Raw genomic sequence first — 21,037 nt, 5'->3', positions numbered from 1 at the left:
AAAAAAAAAACCTTAAAGCAAAACCAAATACCACTACTACCACCAACAACAGCTCATTTCCTGGAGTTTATTTCACTAAGTAGTATCTTAAATGTTCAGAGAAGTTACATCTTTGATTTTGATTTTTCCAAACAGTGTAACTACTTGAACTGAGAGTACCTATCTCCTTGAATGAGGTATTTTATGCAGTAATATTTACATATTGTCCCGAACATTAGTAAGACTGACATAATTTATGTTAAAAGTTGTTGTTTACTGCTCTTTAATGGTAGGAAGATGGACCATGATTTAGACAATAAAATTTTTCCTTTATAATATCTTTTCATTTCTGTTACTTCTTCCTTTCAACTTCTTCCTTTCACATTTATTCCCATATGATTATAAGAGTAATACGTTTATCTCAGACAGTTGTTCCAGTCTGCTGTTCTGTCTGCTTTACTATCTTTACCTTACATTGCTATTCAATTTTGAAGTCCCATAGGAAATGTTCTCCAATTGACCCACTTGTATTACATTACAGCATTTTTTTCTTTAACAATTTGGTAGCTGACTCAGAAGGCAGTCTGTTAGAATCAAGAATATCGGAAGATGAAACCTGGGATTCAGTCTGGCTAATGCATTTGTTAAATTTGTTTAAGCAATTAAATGTGGTACCAGTAAATTAATTACTTATGAAGTAACTTAGCATATATTTCTTGGGAATACAATAATTTTGAGAAATTGGAAGTCTTAATTTTTTTTTCCTATAGAGTGATAATGCTTACCTTTGGTTCTCTTTTCATATGCTAAGTTACTAGAAATGTCATTAGGTCAGTGTTTTAGGCTTAGAGATTTTAATTTACATTATTTTTTCTTGTGTGTACATAAATAACTGTGCCTCTTGTAAGGTTTGAAATGATATGTAGAGAAACATTAAAAGAAATTTATGGTTAAGAACTTTACATAAAAGACATTCCAAGCCGGGCAGGGTGGCTCACACCTGTAATGCTAGCAACTCAGAAGGCTAAGATCTGAGGATCATGATTCAAAGCCAGCCTGGGCAATAAAGACCCTGAGACTCTTATCTCCAGTTAACCACTAGAAAATGAGAAGTAGCACTGTGGCTCAAGAGGTAGGTCAGTAGCCTTGAACTGAAGGGCTCAGGGACAACACCCAGGCCAGGAGTTAGGATGGTACCCTGGGGCTGAAGAGTTCAGGGACAGTACCTAGGCCCAGAGTTCAAACCCCATGATCAACACCAACAAAAGACATTCCAAGCTGGTCAATGTGTCTCATACCTGTATTCCTAGCTACTCAGGAGGTTGAGATCTGAGGATTGTGGTTCAAAACCAGCCTGGGCACTAAAGTCCATGAAGCTATCCACTAGAAAACTGGAAGTGGCACTGTGGTTCAAGGGTTAGGGCAGTAGCCTTGAGCTGAAGAGCTCAGAGACAGCACCCAGACCCAGAGTCTAAGCCCCACGACTGACCCCCCCCCCCACAAAAAAAGACATTCTAATAACTTGTTATCCTGCCAAGAATTTAGAAAAAAATGGGTTGCTACCTGAGCATCAGTGGCTTAAGTCTGTGATCCTAGCTACTCAAGAGCTAAGATCTGAGGATCAAGGTTCAAAGCCTCTCGGGCACAGAAGTGTCTGTGAGACTCTTATTTCCAGTTAACCTGCCTAAAAAACAGAAGTGGCGTTGTGGCTCAGTTGTTTACTAGCCTTGAGCTGAAGAGCTCAAGGACAATGCCCAGGTCCAGAGTTCAAGCCCCATGTCCCACCAGTTTAAAAAAAAAATGGGTTGCTGGGCGGGGAGTTTGGCCTAGTGGTAGAGTGCTTGCCTAGCGTGCATGAGGACCTGGGTTCGATTCCTCCATATCATATACATAGAAAAAAAGCCTGAAATGATGCTGTGGCTCAAGTAGTAGAGTTCTAGCTTTGAGAAAGCCCAAGGACAGCATTCAGGTTCTGAGTTCAAGCTCCAGGAATGGCCAAAAAAAAAAAAGATTTCTTTTTTGAATAAGATTTCATAGTCTACTATAAAAGTCATTCCATCAAATAAAAGTCATTCAAGTAAAAAAAGATGGGTTGCTTATTGGTTCAAATCCTTGTTCATGAATGTATCTATCATATATGAAAAACTAAGTAATGAATTCGATTGTTAACTTGTTAATTGGAATGGTGTCTGTTTTAAGCAGTTCTTTTTTCCCCATTAAGCTATTATTCTAGCCATTGATTTTAGAGAATCTGAGTAGAATGTAAGTAATTGAGGGAATAATGTTCAAGGTAGGGATCTTACCTTATATGTGTTTGTGTCCATCATATCTAACTTAATGTTGTATGTCACAGTCTCTCATATACTTAGGACAGCAAAATGTCTGTTTTTCAGAATGCTTTTATTGTGATGAGATTGTTTTATTCTTGATTTCATACAGTGTTTTCTTTTTACAGTCCTATTGACAAACCTTCAGATTCTCTCAGTATAGGGAATGGTGATAATTCGCAGCAGGTAAGATTTGGATAAAATTTCATTTCATTTATCTGTCATAACCTAATAATAAAGTATTCTGCATAAGTGAAAATTTTCTGAATAGTGAAGAACACTTTAGATACTGAAACAATTGAAAATACTTTGGGTAGGATCATGCCTGTTTTCCTAGCTCATCAGGGGGCTAAAATCTGTTTGAAACCAGCCTAGGCAGAAAAGTCCCTGAGATTCTTATTTTCAATAAACTAACCCTCACAAAAAAGCTGGAAGTAGAGCACTAGACCAAGTGGTAGAGCACTATCCTTGAGCAAGAGTAGCTCAGGGACAGTGCCCTGGCACTGAGTTCAAGCACTGCATGCGTGCATGTGCGCACACATACACACACACGCACCATTTTTGATGAATCCAACTCTGTTAAATGTTTTAGCCTTATTTTCCTAAACAGAGTATAGAGACCATATTTAACTCTTTCTTGATAACTCAAAATTACCTGTGTGACCATATCTTATTATACCATATGTAATACATCATTGTTCTTACAGACTGCTTCTGTTGTTGTTCTTGGCTCTACTGAAATGATCTTAGACCAGCATGTATTGAGTTTATATCTTTAAGAGCGGCTTTTCCATTGTTTCTTGCTGTCAAATACACCCTGTACTTTTCCCTAGTGGCTTCCATCCATTTTCCTCCAAGTGTGTTGATTTTGAGATGACTTATCAGTTGGGATGGTCAAAGCTGTATTCACTATGAAATTAAGTTAGAGATAACTTCTTTTTGGTATTTTTCACTAAAGTTTCTGTATTTTGTTACATTGGTAAAATAAACATACTTCTAATCTCCCCCATAACAAATGGCCAATTTCCCACCACATAAGTAAAAACCTTTAGAGCTCTAAAACTCTTTGCTGGCAAAAGAATTTCAAATTTGTATAGTACCCTTATATATTTTGAATTGACAAAATATTTTCTTCAGAGTACTTGTAAAAATGCACTCATTGTACTCAGTGTATGTTATGTAAAAATGAACTGTAAACTTCGGGCTAGGGAAGGGAGGATGAAAAATGGGGGAGAACCAAGGAAGGGGTAACATTGCCCAAGAAGCATTGTACTCATAACCTGACTGGTGGAATTGGAACCCCTTTGTACAACTAACTACTAATAAAGAAAAAACGAGTAATTGTAAAGGATGTATTTTCAGCGTACAATCAGTACTGGTTTTTTAAAGCAAAAATGTTATATTCCTCTTTAAGTATTTATAAAATTAACACCCATTTTAACACCCATTTCATGTTTTGATCATATCATGTTTGATACTCCATCTATTTTTTAAAAAAACCTTCAGGTTTTTAAAGATATGAACATTTTACATCAGTCCCTTTACTAACTCATTTTTCTATTTCTACTGCTATTATGCTTTTGTCTTGATGTAATATGGTTTGCTTGAAAAGCATATCCTTTTCTCAAAAATTGGCATGTCAATTTTGAAGTGAAATATTTTTGCCATCATAAGGGTTTAAATGCTTCACACTTTATATCTGTCTAATTTGTTTGTTTATTTATTTATTGTCAATTGTGGGGCTTGAACTCAAGGCCTGGGCACTATCCCTGTGCTTTTTTTGCCCAAGGCTATTGTGTTGTTACCACTGTGAACCACAGCGCCACTTCCAGTTTTCTGGTGGTTAATTAAAGATAAGACTCCTTATAGACTTTCTTACCCAGGTTGGCTTTGAACTGTGATTCTCACATCTCAGCCTCCTGAGTAGCTCCTGAGTGTGTGCCTAGGTGGCTAGGTTTGAGCACCTTGGTGTGAACACCTTGCTGCTAAATGCTATATTTTGATGGTACACTTTTTATTTTCCTAAGATTTAAGTGCTGAGATCTTTTGTTTGTGTAAGTTTATGGAAGGACAAAGACTAGTACTGTATTGCTGTCACTGACATCCTTGAATTCTTTCTGAATTAAATGCCTATATCCGAAGATAGCTTGTCATGGTAACTTTTGAGGGTGGGTAAGGGTTAGGATCATAACCAGGTCTCATGACACAAGACAAGTACTCTACCACTGAACTATATCTTAGCCCCCTAAACATAGCAATAATAATAACTTATTTTATTAGCAATATAATTAGTATATAATAAAATCTATATAGTGAAGTTACATGAAATTATCACATTGTTCATTTTACTATTACTAATAAAATAAAAACAAGAACAATTTTAGTAATGTTAATGATAATTAAAATATTTTTACTGCAAATAAATAATATGTTCTTAATAGAATATTAGAATAATAGCAATAATTTATTATTATTATTTAGTTCTCACCTTCTTGTTAAGAAGCATTCCGCCACTTATGGCATGTCCTTTTTTTTTGTCTGTTGTGGGGTTTGAACTCTGGGCCTAGGTGCTGTCCCTGAGCACTTCAGCACAAGGTTACCACCTTTGAGCCACAGTGTCACTTCCTATTTTCTAGTGGTTAATTAGAGATAAAGAGTCTCACAGACTTTAGTACCTGGGCTGGCTTTGAACTGCGATATTTAGATTTCAACGTCCTGAGTAGCTACGATTACAAGAGTGAGCCACCGTAGCTGGCATATCCTTATTTTTTGATGAGACTTTCCTATAGTTTAATTGAAAATTAGAGATCATGTAATTTTCTAGTCATTAGTGTCTCTCACTTTCCTTACCAATTTGAACATGTCCAATAACTTGTTCTCATAGTTCATACTGTTTTTGTTGTTGTTGTTGTCGTTGAGACGTTGTCTGACTATGTCACCCTGGCAGGCCTTATGCTTCCTCAGTGCTAGGTCACATGCATGTGATATCCCACCTAGTCAAGAATACTGTATTGAAGAAATATTCTTTTGTTTGTAGTAAAAGTAGTAAGATTGTTCAAAGAGAGGAGTCTTTTTCAGGTGATAATATTTATTTTTAAAAGAAGAGGTAGTGGTAGAGTGCTTGCCTAGCATGCACGAAGCCCTGGGTTTGATTCCTCGGTACCACATACACAGAAAAAGCTGGAAGTAGTGCTGTAGTTCAAATGGTAGAGTCCTAGCCTTGAGAAAGTTCAAGGACAGTGCCCAGGCCCTGAGTTAAAGTCCCAAGACTGGCTAAATAAAAAAAAATAATAATAAATTTAAAACCAGAATGGGCTATATAGTCTAGGATATCTTGTCTCTATGCATAAAAATTAAAATAAAAATAAAAATAGATAAATATGAGAAGAGTACAGGTTTAAATTAGTGATTTAGTTGATTGTCTCAAACTGGACACTTTCAGTAGTCTTCAAGTTCCCCAATTTAAAGATCATTATTTTATTGTATTTAATTGCAGACCTTTAAAATGATAACTTACCAGTATGCATAAATATACATTTTTTTCCCTTTTCTTGTTTAGATACCTAACAGTGATACACCTTCACCACCACCTGGCTTATCAAAATCCAATCCAGTCATCCCCATTAGTTCATCTAATCACAGTGCAAGGTCACCTTTTGAAGGAGCAGGAACAGAGTCACAGTCATTATTCTCAGACAATTTTCGCCATCCCAACCCTATACCAAGTGGGCTTCCTCCTTTCCCCAGCTCCCCACAAACATCCAGTGACTGGCCTACAGCACCAGAACCACAGAGCCTCTTCACATCAGGTATGTGACAAGAGATTTGATTGACTAATGTGAAAGCACTTGTGGATATATTTTTATCTTTTTTTCCCTCCACTTCGTGTTTATAAAAACATGCCCATTTGGGCTGAGAGTTTGGCCAAGTAGTATAATGCTTTCTTAGCATGCACGAAGACATGAGTTCTATTCTTCAGTACCACATACACAGAAAAAAGCCAGAAGTGGTGCCATGGCTCAAGTGGCAGAGCCGCTTAAGAAAGCCCAAGGACAGTGCTCAGGCCCTGGGTTCAAACCCCAGGACTGGCAAAACAAAAATATGCACATTTAAGCTGCATGCAAGTTAACAGTAGATCAGTTATTGTATGGCCTAGAAATGGATTGGTTGAAAAGCAGATTTCTCCAGAAGCCATGAGTTATATAATTTTCCATGAAACTTAATACTAATTGTTGAGAACATGCCTCTTAATTGGATTTATGTTTGTGTAGTCAAATTTAAGGTAGCTCCCAACGGACAGAGGTAGTTCTTTAATAGTGAAATCTGTATTTTTTCCTTTTATTTATTTATTTATTTATTTATTTATTTATTTTAATATATTTTTATTGTAATTAATAGAAGGGTTACAAGATATTTGGCAGATAAATGGTGCCTTAATTCCCACACATTGATACCCTTTCACATGTCATGATCCCCATTTCCCTTCCCCCCCCCCACTCCTCATCTTGTTTTCCCCCATTCCCTATCCAATTTCAGATAACCAAATACAATTATATCCGATATATCAGATAACAAAGTGAGATAGTGTAACAATATGAGATAACCAAGGGACAGTAGACGTGATGAGAGATAATATAGTACCTTCAGATCAACAATGATTAATTATATGGCTTATGTTTACATCATATTTTAAATGACAAGTTTAACAAACAATTGTTCAGTGGTTTTTAAAACCATTTTATCTTTTTTAAAATTTGACATGATTTACTAAATTTGTATAAGAATTGTACTTTTAACCTTTTTTGTTTGTTTTTTTGACCAGACCTTGGCCTTGATCTCAGGACCTGGGTGCTGTAGTTGAGCTTTTTCAAGGCTAGCGCTCTACCATTTGAGCCACAGCACCATTTCTGGCTTTTTCTGTGTATGTGGTACTGAGGAATCAAACCCAGGCTTCATGCATGCTAGGCAAATACTCTACTACTAGGCCATGCTCTTGGCCCAATGTACTTATAACTTCTTGAAAATTATGTTTTAATTGATTTGTAAAGCAGAGTGACAACTAACCAAATGCCCACAACTTCAGTGCCCTTTGCTAGATGATATTCAGATGCGAGTGGTCTAAAGAAAAAACACAGATTAGTTTTCATCTTTTTTTTTTCTTGAAGAAGTATGACTCTCCCTTTTCCCTAGCTTGTTTCAGAGATGTCTACCAATCATGAAGAGGAAGGTGGATCAGAGCAGAATGCATTATGGTAGCCAGGAAGCAGAAAAAAAACCACCATTTTCATTTTTACACACTGATAAAAATTATGGCATAAGTTAATATAGAATAGAACTCATGAAGCATATATATATGTATGTATATATATGTAATTTTATTGATTATTTGTTGGTTGTGAAGCTTGAACTCAGGGTCTGGGTGGGGTCCGTGAACTTTTTTACTCAATGTTAGCACTCTACCACTTTGAGCCACAATGCCACTTTCAGTTAATTGGTTAAGGGTCTCATGGACTTTCCTGCCTGAGCTGGCTTTGAATTATCCTCAGATCTTAGCCTTCTGAATAGTTACAATTACAGGCATGAGCTTCTGGCCAAATGCGTATATATTAAATCATGTTTTTCTTAGTTTACAAGGTATCTTTTAAAAGTTGTACTTTGTCTTTGACAAATACAATTAAACTCTAAATTTTATAAATTGTATAAAATCAGTTACATGTTTTATTTTATTGTATCTGAATGCCTTACTGGTTTTGGTTGTGAATAGTTGAGAATAATTTGGGATATAAAATACTTTTTTCCTTTTGATTAGCAAAATCACTATTATTCAGTTTAATAATTTCAGAGGCCTTTTATGATTAATAATCTTATAAAGCTTAGAGCTTTTATGGATTTTGTATTTACTTGCTTTTATTTAACTATCATTACTATAGAGATTTATTAAGTATAAAAGTGAACTTATAAGCCTGGTATAACAGCTGTAATTCTAGCTACTCTGGAGGCTGAGATCTGAGGATCAAGATTCAAAGCCAGTCCAGGCACAAAAGGACCTGAGACTCTTATCTCCAATTAAACTCTAGAAAATGAAAAGTGGGACTTGGCTCAAGGGTAGGGTGGTAGCTTTGAGCTATAGAGCTCAGAGATAATGCCCAGGCCCAGGGTAGGGCGGTAGCCTTGAGCTGAAGATCTCAGGGACAGTGCCCAGGTGAAGTTTAAGCCCCATGTCCCCCACCTCCACACACACACACACACACACACACACACACACACACAAAGTGAATTTATAGCCAGGTACGTGCCTGTAATCCTAGCTATTCAGAAGGCTGAGATATGAAGATCGAGTTTCAAAGGCAGCCCAGACACTAAAGACCAACATTTTTGTCTCCAAATAACCACTAGAAAAGTTGAAGTGGAGCTGTGGCTCATGCAGTAGGGTGGTAGCTTTGAGCTGAAGAGCTCAGGGACAGCACTCAGGCCCAGAGTCCAAGCCCCAGGATCTATACGCGTGCGTGCGTGCGTGCGCGCGCGCGCGCACACACACACACACACACACACACACACACACACACAGTATACTTAGAGGGTTTTTTTTTTTTTTTTTTTTTTTTTTTTTTTTGCCAGTACTGGGCTTGAGCTCAGGGCCTGAGCACTGTCCTTGGACTTTCTCAAGGCTAGAGCTCTACCACTTGAGTCTTAGCACCACTCCGGCTTTTTTCACCATATATGTGGTACTGAGGAATTGAACCCAGGTGTTCGTGCATGCTAGGCAAGCACTCTACCACTAGGCCAAACTCCTGGCCCCAACTTACAGTTTTTATTCCTGTCTATATTTCTTTCCAATAGAAACAATCCCAGTATCATCCTCCACAGACTGGCAAGCAGCATTTGGCTTTGGTTCTTCAAAACAACCAGAGGATGACTTGGGTTTTGACCCCTTTGATGTTACTCGAAAAGCCTTAGCAGACCTGATTGAGAAGGAACTGTCCGTCCAAGACCAACCTTCCCTTTCACCTACATCTCTTCAGAACTCCTCTTCACACACTACAACCGCCAAAGGTCCAGGCTCTGGATTCCTGCATCCTGCAGCATCTACAAATGCCAACTCTCTCAATAGTACCTTTTCAGTCTTGCCACAGAGGTTTCCTCAATTTCAGCAACACCGAGCAGTTTATAATTCGTTCAGTTTTCCAGGCCAGGCAGCCCGCTATCCTTGGATGGCCTTTCCACGCAATAGCATCATGCACTTGAACCACACAGCAAACCCCACCTCAAATAGTAATTTCTTGGACTTGAATCTCCCGCCACAGCACAACACAGGTCTGGGAGGGATCCCTATAGCAGGTAGGTTCATTTAAAACCTTTAAGAATTCGTGAATTTATGCTTTCAGGTTGTTGGGTGGGTAGGGAGGGAACTGCTGAATAATAACAGAGTACTATTATTAGTGTTCAAATTTTCTATGAAAGTATCATAACTTAAAAAATTTTTAATTGAATAGATACCTTGTAATATTGAGCTTTATAAGGATGGTGGAGTATTACACCTAGTTATTGTTCAAAGACTTTTACTTAATAAAATAATTACCAAACATTCATATGGTATATAAATGCAGAAAGAAAATGGGCTCTGAATTTACAGTGCTATAAAGTCTTAACACCATAGTAGAAATTCTCATTTCACATTTTAAAAATGAAGTGGTAAAAAAATTAATGAGAGCATGAGGGATAAAGCCACTTTCTAACTGCTTAGAGCAATTTTGACTGATACACACAATACACACATTAAAACTCTGCTGTTAATAAATATTTTATATGTAAGAACATATCATATGTTACAAACAATTTCTGGGGAAAAATTTATTCTAAGAGAGATACCCTTTTAGGCTGGATTGTTTTTATTACTGATGGATAATATTAGGCTTATATGAAGTAACATAAACTTGATGCCAGAATACTTCTGGTTTTGTACTTCTACCCTTGTAAGTTTCAGAACTTTTGGAGTTTATAGTCCTATGTAACTTTTTTTATGTGAAGTGTGTTCTAAGGGAGCCATTCTTATTAATAGCTTTTTTATTTGATTTGAGATTTGGAGATGATATGAAAAAGTGCTTGTTTCCCTCCTAAATATCTCAGGTAGACTAGAATAGTCCTTTACTCTATTCCATAGTTATATAACTTGTATTTATCCTTTGTCATGACCTTTAAAATAGGGCATGGCACATTGTCAGAATAGTGTACTTTTATCAGTAAAGTGATCGTTCTCATGTTTTTAGCAAGGTAGGTAGATGAATGTACAGCGATCTTCCATAATTCTTTGACTGTTTCTTTGAGACAGATGACATTTCTGTTCTGGACAGTAGCTAGGTCTTAGCATATTACAGTTGATAAAATGATATTAGAGTTGATACAGTAAAGTTTATTTACATAAGTCAGAGTACTTAATGCAATGATTTGCACATTGAGTTCATGGTATTCATTCATTATGGCAGGTAGTTAGTAATCCAAAGTAATATTTTTAGTCCTCTTCTTCAGGGCAATAACCACTTGTAAAATACTAAGTGTTCAATTTCTGTATACATTTTTCTTTTCTTCCATTCAAGATGGCATATTAGAATGTCTTATTTTGCTTTGTTTTAATCATTTAGAAGGATGACAATTCAATTGCTAGTAGTCTATTAACTGATTATAACATTAAAAGTTAAGTTCCCCTAAATATTTTAAACATATAAAAAGTATTAAACTAGAATGATTAATATTTCACTTCCTGTTTGCCCAACAATGGACTAGGTTGGGTGTGGAATACAAAAGGTATATAAAATATGAATATTATTTTCAGGTAGTTCAACATGAACTTGAAGAGATAAAATTAAAATCTTGTATGAAAATGGTTAATTGTATACATGGTACTGGAATCCAAGAGATAGCCTGTAATTGTTGGGGAGGCTACATTGAAAAAAAAAAAAGAATTGATCCTGTAGTGTGTTACCTTGACTTTGGACTAGCATCAGGGAAATAGAAAAAGATCTTTTATGCTGTTGGAAACTTCATGAATAAAAAGGCCATAGGGACAGACATTGGTATGTCTTTATATTAAAAAGCAGTACTACCTTCTATAACAAGGTAACAATGTAACAATGTAAGTATAAGAGGATGGAAGCTCTGAAAGGGAGGCAGAACAGTGTGGATTTGATTTGGGAATTAAGTTCTGAGCTGTCTTTATTTTGAACTTAAATTTGACATATTACATGACCATTATTAATAATATGTTTTTCAATTTCTTAGTCATTGTTTTGTATATAGGTATTGAAGAGCAGTTTTAAACTCAAATACTTCAAGCCAGTAGATACCTTGGAAATACCACACTATTAATGAGAAATCACTTGTTTGTTAGTGCAGTTGTTTTAATATCTACATCTAAAATGCCTCTATTTATATAGGGTCAAATCTTTGTGAGTTTTCTTTTTGCCATCTACTCAACCATAGAGAATTAAAAAAAAATTTTTTTCAGTGATCTTAAAAAACGCCACCAGCTTGAGGTTCTGAATCATTATTGATGGGGAGTGAAGACAGTTTATTTCAGACTTTCACTTTTGGCTAGCCATACTTGCTTGATATTTAAATAGTAACTTGTACATTATTACTGTTTTATTGATTTTTTTGTTTTTTTTGGCTCCAGTCTTGTGGCTTGAACTCCAGGCTTGGGCACCGAGCTTTTTTGCTCAAGATTGGTGCTCTAACAGCTCCACTTCTGGCTTTTTGGTAGTTAAATGAAGATTAGTGTCTAACAGACTTTCCTTCTCTGGGCTGTCTTCAAACTGTGCTCCTCAGATCTCAGATTCCTAAATAGCTAGGATAATAAGCGTGAGCTAAGTAGTGCCTGGCTCCTGGCTAATCATTACTATTTTTTTTTATTTTTAATGTTTTGAAGACTATGGAAACTTTAGAATTAATATACCAAAATACTTTAAATTGTTATCAGTCACACAAGAATTCTGTCATGGTGTATATAAAGATTTGACAGATATCTTGGCACACTGAATGTTTTAAGCCTCAACGCAAAATATTTTCAAGCATAGCAAAATGGTTTAGGATTTTCAGTAACTACTTTATAAAAGACAGTAAAAATCTGGAATGTTACATACATCTTTACAGTGTCTAGTTTGAAGCATTGTCCCTATCCTCAGATGAACTTGAGTTGAACTACTAAAAGAGGCTCAATTTGTATCATTTAGTTATTATCATGATACCTAATTAAATGCTTCAGAAATGGAAACTACATTCTGTTTTAGTGGGACTTGCTAAGATATTATAATTCTATATTGGGAAAGATGTGTATTCTTTAAATATGTAGAACGAAATAGGGTCTCTGACCCCTAGGAGCAAATCAGAGATGCCAGCTATTTTTATTTAATCTTTGTCTTAATTATTTAAAAATTCTATATCTGAAACCTGTCATGGGAAGGATAGTCAAAAGAGTTTGACAGAAATTTGGCTTTTCTCTAATTGAATACATTGTCATATTTAAAATTAGGTATTTCCTTTATTATCAACACTTTTTAACAGTGTTTAGGGCTACACAGTAAGTTTGCTAAGTTTAGGAGAATTTTTGAAATAAGTATTCTTGGGGGACTTTGATTAGTGGGCAGTTACAACAAAGCCATCTATTTTTTTAACTTATTGAAACCATGTTCCATTGTTCTAAAAAGTGACTTTTCAGGGTCAGGGCACGGCTCAAGTGGTTGAATGCCTGCATATTTAAGTGAGAGCCCCTGAGTTCAAACTTTAGTACTACCAAAGAAAGAAAGAGACTTATCTTGTTCACTGTCTTTATTTAAGGAATAGCAAAGCCATATTCCAGAAAGCATAAAATAATTTGTTGAAGTCTCACATTCAAGTAACAGAATAAGACAACATTCTAGATCTCAAATGTAGTAATGGAAATATTTTTACATTACAACACTGATGTCACTCTCCTTCACAATTTGAAGATCACTGGCATGTGCTTTAACTTGGCTTGCTTCCCCACAATAATTGATTTTTTTGCTCTCACATTCTTACAAGTACCTTTGAATCAATAGTATCTATTCCTGAGACGAATTGGCCCAGCTCAGGAGTGGGGCCTATTGCAGACAAATACAAACAAATAGAATAAAGTTTTTGACTTGATAAAAATCAATCTTTTACTATGGTCTCACTAAGAAATCTCTCTTAAACTTTGCCTTTCATGATCTCCTTGGCTAAGTAGTTGGGGTTTTTAGGCACTTTGCCCATCTACTGAAAAAGTATGAAATAGCCTGTTCTATGGATTGAAAGACTTTTTTTTTTTTAGAACTTTGTCAGTTAAGCTATCTTCACAAGTGTAATTCTGCAGACATTTTGAAGAATTTTTTGCCAAGATGTTTTTTATTCCATAATGCTAAAGTTATTTGGAAAACAAATAGTAATTAAAATAAGTTTGTAAGTAACATTGTTTCAAGATGCAGTTCAAAAATATTTAAAATTGTGTAGGCTGAATTTTTGAGGGAATCTTTCAAGTTTTTGTTAATTTAAGTTTTACTTTCAAGAGGGCATATTTTCTTTAAACTTTTGATTCTGGGTTAACTATTTTCACAGTGACTTGACTGAATTGAATTTTGAATCATGTCAAAGAGTTGACCTGAAGTAAAATTATCAATGATAACTGGGTTTTATTCATGTATAGTTCTCTGACTTAGCAGTAGTCATTTCACTTTCAGTCAGTTGGATCATTGTATTGTTAGCATTTTATTATTTTTCACTTACTTTGAAGTATGCATTAAATTTCAGATGTTATATGTTTGTTTACTAAGTTATTTATAGCTATTATATCATTTTTTCAGAATGCATATCATGCTTTTAAAACATAGCTTTATAATTTCCTTCTTTTGAAAATCAATTTTTTGCTTCCATAAATGTAGTTTTAATTTTTTCACGAAATATTACTTTTTGCCATGTACTTGTATTTATAAGTGCCAATTGGCTGGGAAGAGAAAAGCTTTTTTGATCCTTTTTCTTTCTTTTCTCTCTGTTCTGTTCTGGTTTTAGTAGTATATTTGCAATCTGAATCTGTTTTATTTGATATTACCTATAACATAATATTAAAGTTAAGGGTATGTTTAGAGTTTACATTCTAGATACTTATAAGTATATTTTAAAATTTGTCTTGTTTCACATCCAGATTCCAACCATTAAGCATGTATTTTATATTTGTGTCAGTATTCCAAATAATGAAGTCATTTTTAAAGGGACTGTTAACAAATCTAGTCACCCGTAACTAGACCATGACTGACTTTTCCACAGGGGAAGAAGAGGTGAAGGTTTCGACCATGCCACTGTCAGCCTCTTCCCATTCATTACAACAAGGACAGCAGCCTACAAGTCTCCACACTACTGTGGCCTGACAACAGAACTGAGAGGAGAGGATTAGACTCTGGGGTGCTTGCATGGGCAATCGGATTTTTGCATGATTCCTTTCTGATTTTGCATTTAATGTATACACTCAAAAGAGCCAATATAAACGTTCCTTGTGGCTACAACTAGTGTGTTACCTCATAGTTGCTAAAGTATTTCTTCATTAGGCCTTTAACATAATTTATGAGCATAATAATTTTGGCATTGTTTTTCATGAGTGATACTATTCTTAACTCATAGTACTAATTAAGATCCCAGATGAGATTAGCTAGAATTGTTATTACTTTGGCTCTATTACTTAAAATATGCAAAAGCAATGATAGTTGTTTTCTGATTTGTGAAAAAAATGATAATATCATAATTTACTCTTGAAAAACTTGAAAATTAAGAAGATAATGTCTGTTGGATTCTTTGAAAACTTTTGAAGAAAGATACATATACAAAAAGAAATGGTGGTGTCATTTAATGTTTAGAGGATGTTATCGAGATTGTTTTTAGTTGCCTAGATTTATATCATATATTATGCATTACTTCTGTAGAAACTGTTTTGTTCACTCTCATTTGCACATTTGCACTTTCCGTTTGAATGGTTGTTAATTATACATAGATGGTTAAACAACAATTATTATGGCCTCATGCAATATAATCTCTTTTCTATTGCACTGCCTAGTATACCAGGAAATGCCTCAAAAACAGAATTTCAATTTGTAGTTGACTTATCAAAAAACTTGAATATGGGGTAAACATTGTATGTGAGTAGCAGCTGTCATAGTGGAACTTTTTCTTAATTGAACAAACAGTTCAGTGGGATACCTGTTTGAAAACTTCATTGTTTAAAAAATTGTTGACATGGAATAATAAGAGTATAACTATCTGGCCAAAATGAGACTTAAAGTGGAAGAGAAGAGATTGAGTGTTTTCTAACATTAGGCCATGTAAGTTGTAATAGATAACCACAGGGTAGAATGGAGTGCTTTATTAATACATAACGTAAACTGATTTTTGATCATATGAAATTTCCTGAAATACTTTTGAATTAATCTGAAAAACAAGATAAACTTAGTTCTGAGCAATGGATAGAAATGACGCATGTGAGAAGAAAAGGAAGGTCAGGCCTCCTCTTGAGATTTTAAAACACAATTGTGATTACTTTAATTTGTTAGAAGACATGGGAGGAATATATGATTTAAAAAAGTTGTGACTTAAAATAGTAACAAACACCTTATTGGGAAATAATACTCATGTTATATGGAGGTGGAGTTTTTAAAGCTATACCAATATGAAATCTGATTACTTTCTAGTAGTTATAAAGCAAAAATGAAATGGCTTTATCCTGATATATGTTAGGGTAATCTAAAATCTGTTCTTAGATACATTTGGTTTGATTAACTTGAGGGTGCAGAAGTAGCTAATTAAGCATTTAAATTATTTTTATAAAATTCATCATCAATGTTAATCTATTCCATTTAGAAGTGATTTTAATATAAGAAAAAATCACTGTATTAGAAAATAACAATAAAATTTTGTATATGTAGTGAACATTAGCATAATTTATTATGTTTTTCAGTTTTGCTGTAAAAGGCAAAGCCTTTGCTTGTGTTCTGTAGGGGTAAGGCTCATGGGGCTTGTTAACATGTCTGGCTTCTTGTAGCTCATGACTTTTTCCAACTTACATTTTTTCCATGTAAGCCTTGCATTTTCTGTGTTTTCTTCAAGGGCCCTCCCTAGTAGGTGATTAGCTCACTTCTTGGTGCTGGAAGAATACAGCTTACTGTTGGGATATGACTTCTTATTCATTTTCTTTCTTGTTTATAAATTGTACAGAACTATCTTGAGTTTGTACAGAGGCCTGATAGATTCCCAAAGCTGTTTCCCTGCTTACTTTTCCTCCCTACTTCCTGGTACACCATATATCAGAGGAATGCTTTGGGGGCAGACTTCAGCATCTGCATTTTTAAATAGAATGGCTAAAAACTTTTTACATCAATTTCTGATATTTAGACCATTTAAGACCTAAATTTTCTGCTTTTTTTCATTTGATATTTTTTAGATGTCTTTAAAGAAATTGTACATCACATAAGAAAGTATCATTTTGTGTAGTAAACAAATTGTAGCCAAAATAGTGGTAACATTCAAAGGAATAACTAATTCTATTGGGGATTGGTGGTCTGTGTCTGCTACCCTATCTACTGGGAGGCCAAGGTAGGAGGATCTTTGTTCCAGATCAGTCCATGCAAAGAGTTAAGACCCTATATCAAACACAAGGTAGTGTAGTGGTCACACTTACGGTCCTGGCTACTTTAGAGGTAAAAATAGATAAGGAGGCTCTTGGTCCAAGGCCAGCCCAGGCAGCCCAGACTCTATCTGAAAAATAAAAGCAAAATGGCTTGAGGCTTGGTTCCACTGATAGAACACCATGAGTTCAATCCCAGTGTCACCAAAAAATAAAATTAAAATCAAGAGGATGAAAATGAGAAATTCTAAAAGTTTGTTTTGTTGATAAATTTGTATATGAGACATCGTAAACAAGGAAAACTTTACTTTTATATTATTAACTTTTATAAAATGATTAGTTTTTTCCTTCTAACACAGGAATCTTTACCTGAAATCTGGAACTCCTTACAACTATGTGCATAATTGTGGATTTGTGTGAATGTATATATGTTCATTTTCCTCCTAGAGGAGAAGATCCACAATTACTAGATTTATAAAGAGTTTTAGTACCAACCCCTCTTAAAGGAAAAGAATAGGTAAAGAACTGCTGCCTTTGAAATCCTTTTAGTGCTCCTGAATGATTTTAGTTACATGATATGAAGTGCCTCTTGACTCTATTTTCTTAGATTGTTAGAAAATATTTTATTAGTAATACTTTAGCCTTTTCATTTTACCATTGCATTTTGGTTTTTTTGAGGGGGGGTGCTACAGTTGTATATTATTCCTTATTTTAACAAAGCACTAATTAAGTAATTGAGACAGATCTTAAGGGACACAAGATTGATTAAATACAAACCCTGTCATCAAGGACAGTAGTCCAGTAGCACTTTACTTTGACATTATTGCTTTTTTTTTTCAATATAAGTTTTATGCTTAAGATAATATACAGAGGGGTTACATTTACATAAGTTAGGTAATAAATGCATTTCTTTTTGAACTGTGTTACCTTCTTCCTCATTTTCTCCCACTATCCTCCTCCTGACCACCCAATCCCCTGACATTTTTTTTAATCATATCATCTCTTGGTACATTTTAATCATAACAGCTATAGAAGTCTAAAGTTCATTTATCAGCAACTGCTAAGATAGATAATGGCAACCAAGAATTGAATAACTATACTCCAAATTTTAAAACATGATAATTGGCAAGAAAATCTGAATAGGAATGACATGCATTTATCATTCTAATTTATGTATGATATGCTCATGTCTTATTCTTGGCATCTTAAGAATTAATGTAGAGCCTTGTATGTATATATTTCTGTAAAGTAATCACTTTAGTAAACTTTTTCTATATGCATCTCTTCTTATAGAGCTCTTATTTGTATGAATTCCAAGAACTTTCAAAACTGTCAGCGCTCTCACTGTTAATGACATATGTTTATAAGGCAGTACACCTATTGAGCATTGTCACAAAAGCTAAGAGAAAGGAATGGAATCTAGGTGCATCGAAAAATCATACAAAATGCTTACATATGTAGACATAAACTGGAAGGTGTTTCCTCTTATGTTCATTATAAGATTTAGATATTTTGGCTTTGGAAGGAGATGACTGTGATGTTTTCCCAAATCTGCTTTATTGTCTTTAAGAGATGAAAATGTGGTAACTTTTTAAGTAATCTTATAAATAAATAAGTGCTAACCTAAAACAATTACATGTGTGTGCATATGCACACACATATACCTTATTCTATAGAATTGGCTGTTATCTGGTATCCAGCTAGTCTATATGCCCTCAGTGCTAGTAGTTGTCTGTTTTTCACTCCATAAACATCTATTCTGTGCCTCCTTGAGCTAAATATCTCATGTGATGTTTAGTGAGCAAATCTGACACCACTACTAAGGTAGGACTTTTAAAAGTACGCTGATATAGATAAGCTTCATATAAAGAGTATATAGGACTTTTGACTTTGGAAAATAACAAATTTAGATGAAAGGGTAAAGTCCGCATAGAGATAACTCACTAAGCCATGTGCCAGAAAGGGAAAGATTAGTATGATTTTGCAGGGATTAGGAGGGAAGAAGACAGTAAGAAGATACCCTCTCCTGGGATATATAGGTTTTTACAAGGAAGCTGGGATAAGTGCCCAAAGCCTTGAAAATTAGGAAAAGAGGTAAATCTTACACGGTAGAAGTGAAGAATTTGTGTTTGGGCTTGGGCTTGGCGTAACCCGATTGTAGCATTTTATGGACACAAATTTGCTAATGTATTTCAACACAGTTAGGACAAATTAGAAAATAGTTTCATTACTGGCCAGTGCAAATTAGTTGGCTTAGACTAGAATACTAGTTATTAGAATGATGAAGCAATTTTGTTAGAAATTAGAAGACATGAGATATGAGAAAAGGTTGGTTCTTTAGTGACATTTAAAAATGTGGCTCACATCTGTAATGTCAGCTACTCAGGAGGGTAAATATGGAGACTGAAGTTTGAAACCAGTTTGGGCAGGAAGTCCATCTCCAGTTAGCCAGCAAAAAGCTAGAGGAAAAGTTATGTTCACTGCTGGAGTGCTAGCCTAAGAGACAGCATCCAGGCCCTGAGAACAAGCTGCAGTACTGGCCCTCGATGGATGGATGGATGGATGGATGGATGGATTTCATTAAAAAAAAAATCCTGAATTCCTAGATTTCCTAGAATTAATGAGGAAAAGTTAAGTATATTAGATAAGAGGATAAAGGCAAAGAGGAAAAAAAAAGCAAGATGTGACCAAGACAGGTAGTAGATCTTACGCTTTGTTTTGATATGTCAAAGGTATAAATGTTTGAAGAGGTAAAGCCAATTCAAAGGAAGAAAGTGACAACACTGGAGAAGATGGCTAATATAGTAGGAACAGACTTCCTTGGATGTGGTGAGGAAATAAGCTCTTGAGATGATGTAGTTTAGCTTTAGAGAGATGGAATATATCTTTGTGCCTGATTTTTGAAAGCAATGAAAGTATTAAAGAAAGAAAGGTTAGAGAAAATGAAAACAGATTGAGGAGGCTTATAACAGTATTAACTACAATGCATTCTTATTTGAAAATGAGAGTGATAGAGTTGGGAGCTTGTGAAAGAGAGAGAGATTAAAATAAATCTGTGAGAATAAGCCTAGAAGTACATTGGAAATAAATTACAGTGTAGGCTGATATAGATGTAGAGGTAGAGAAAAGAAAGATGATGGTTTGAGATGAGCGTAGGCAAAAAAGTTAGATCTTATTTCAGCCATTAACCTGGAGCAATGTTTCACAGTTGTAGTCTCAGCTAGGCATGTGAGGCACAGAGAGAAGATCATGGACTAGACTGACTCAAGCCAGACCATGAGCTCCTACCCCCCAAAATAAGGTACTAGAAGGCCTCCTGAGTAGCTAGGATTACAGGCGTGAGCCACTGCACCTGGCTATGTGCATGTATTTTATTCTTGGTTTAGCACTAATTATCAGCAGTGGAGACAACAAATATTGAGGTGGGTGAAAAAGAGGACAAGAATACAGCACTGAAATATGTAATCTTGTGATCAAGAGTCCACCATGGCAGTTTTCTGTGAATCAGTGGTATGAGCATGATTTTCAATATGATGACAAAGGAATGATGAGTGTGCGGACCTCTAACTGAGAGGACTCTCTAAATGATGGGTGAGAAGCAAAGAGAGGATGGTAGATAGATGTCTAATCAGGGCTGGAGGCTGAAGGAAGGCTATTTTACCAGCTACATAATTTCCCTCTAATCCTTTCTGGGAGTAGAATTCAATCCATGAAGGCCCAAATGCATGTCCCTGCCAGGGAAATCTTGGGTCAGCTTTCTTAAAAACTGAAGTAATTGGGGCCAGGAGTTTGGCCTAGGGGTAGAGTGCTTGCCTAGCATGTATGAAAACCCGGGTTCGATAGAAAAAAAGCTGGAAGTGGTGCTGAGGTTCAAGTGGTAGAGATCTAGCCTTGAGAAAGTCCAAGGACAGAGCTCAGCCACTGAACACAAGCCCAGGACTGGCAAACACACACACACACACACACACACACACACACACACACACACACACACACACACACACACACAAACAAAACTGAAGTAATTATAAGGCAGATTTCTGAAATCATGGTAGGAAAATATGAAAGGGAGAAC

The 21,037-nt window shown here is 35.4% G+C and overlaps 1 protein-coding gene across 6 annotated transcripts in view; it reads left to right on the top strand.

The window, feature by feature from the left end:
• Cnot4 (CCR4-NOT transcription complex subunit 4) overlaps positions 1–21,037 on the top strand; it is a 101,682-nt gene that overhangs the window by 65,275 nt on the left and 15,370 nt on the right. For 4 of the 6 annotated variants that reach the window (XM_090333359.1, XM_090333358.1, XM_090333356.1 and 1 more), the window contains exons 8-10: positions 2,435–2,492; positions 5,866–6,115; positions 9,147–9,644. In XM_090333359.1, coding sequence (XP_090189485.1) covers positions 2,435–2,492; positions 5,866–6,115; positions 9,147–9,644 — 806 coding nt within the window. Of the gene's footprint in view, positions 1–2,434; positions 2,493–5,865; positions 6,116–9,146; positions 9,645–14,618; positions 14,855–21,037 lie in introns of those variants that run through there. The other 2 variants (XM_090333360.1, XM_090333361.1) reach the window with 1 other exon arrangement.

The sequence above is a fragment of the Megascapheus bottae genome, chromosome 5 (genome assembly GCF_031878675.1).
Source record: "Megascapheus bottae isolate mThoBot1 chromosome 5, mThoBot2.hap1, whole genome shotgun sequence".
In the NCBI taxonomy this organism is placed as follows: Eukaryota; Metazoa; Chordata; class Mammalia; order Rodentia; family Geomyidae; genus Megascapheus; species Megascapheus bottae.
Note: the sequence above shows the minus strand (reverse complement) of the source record. Positions and strands in the feature narration are given on the sequence as shown.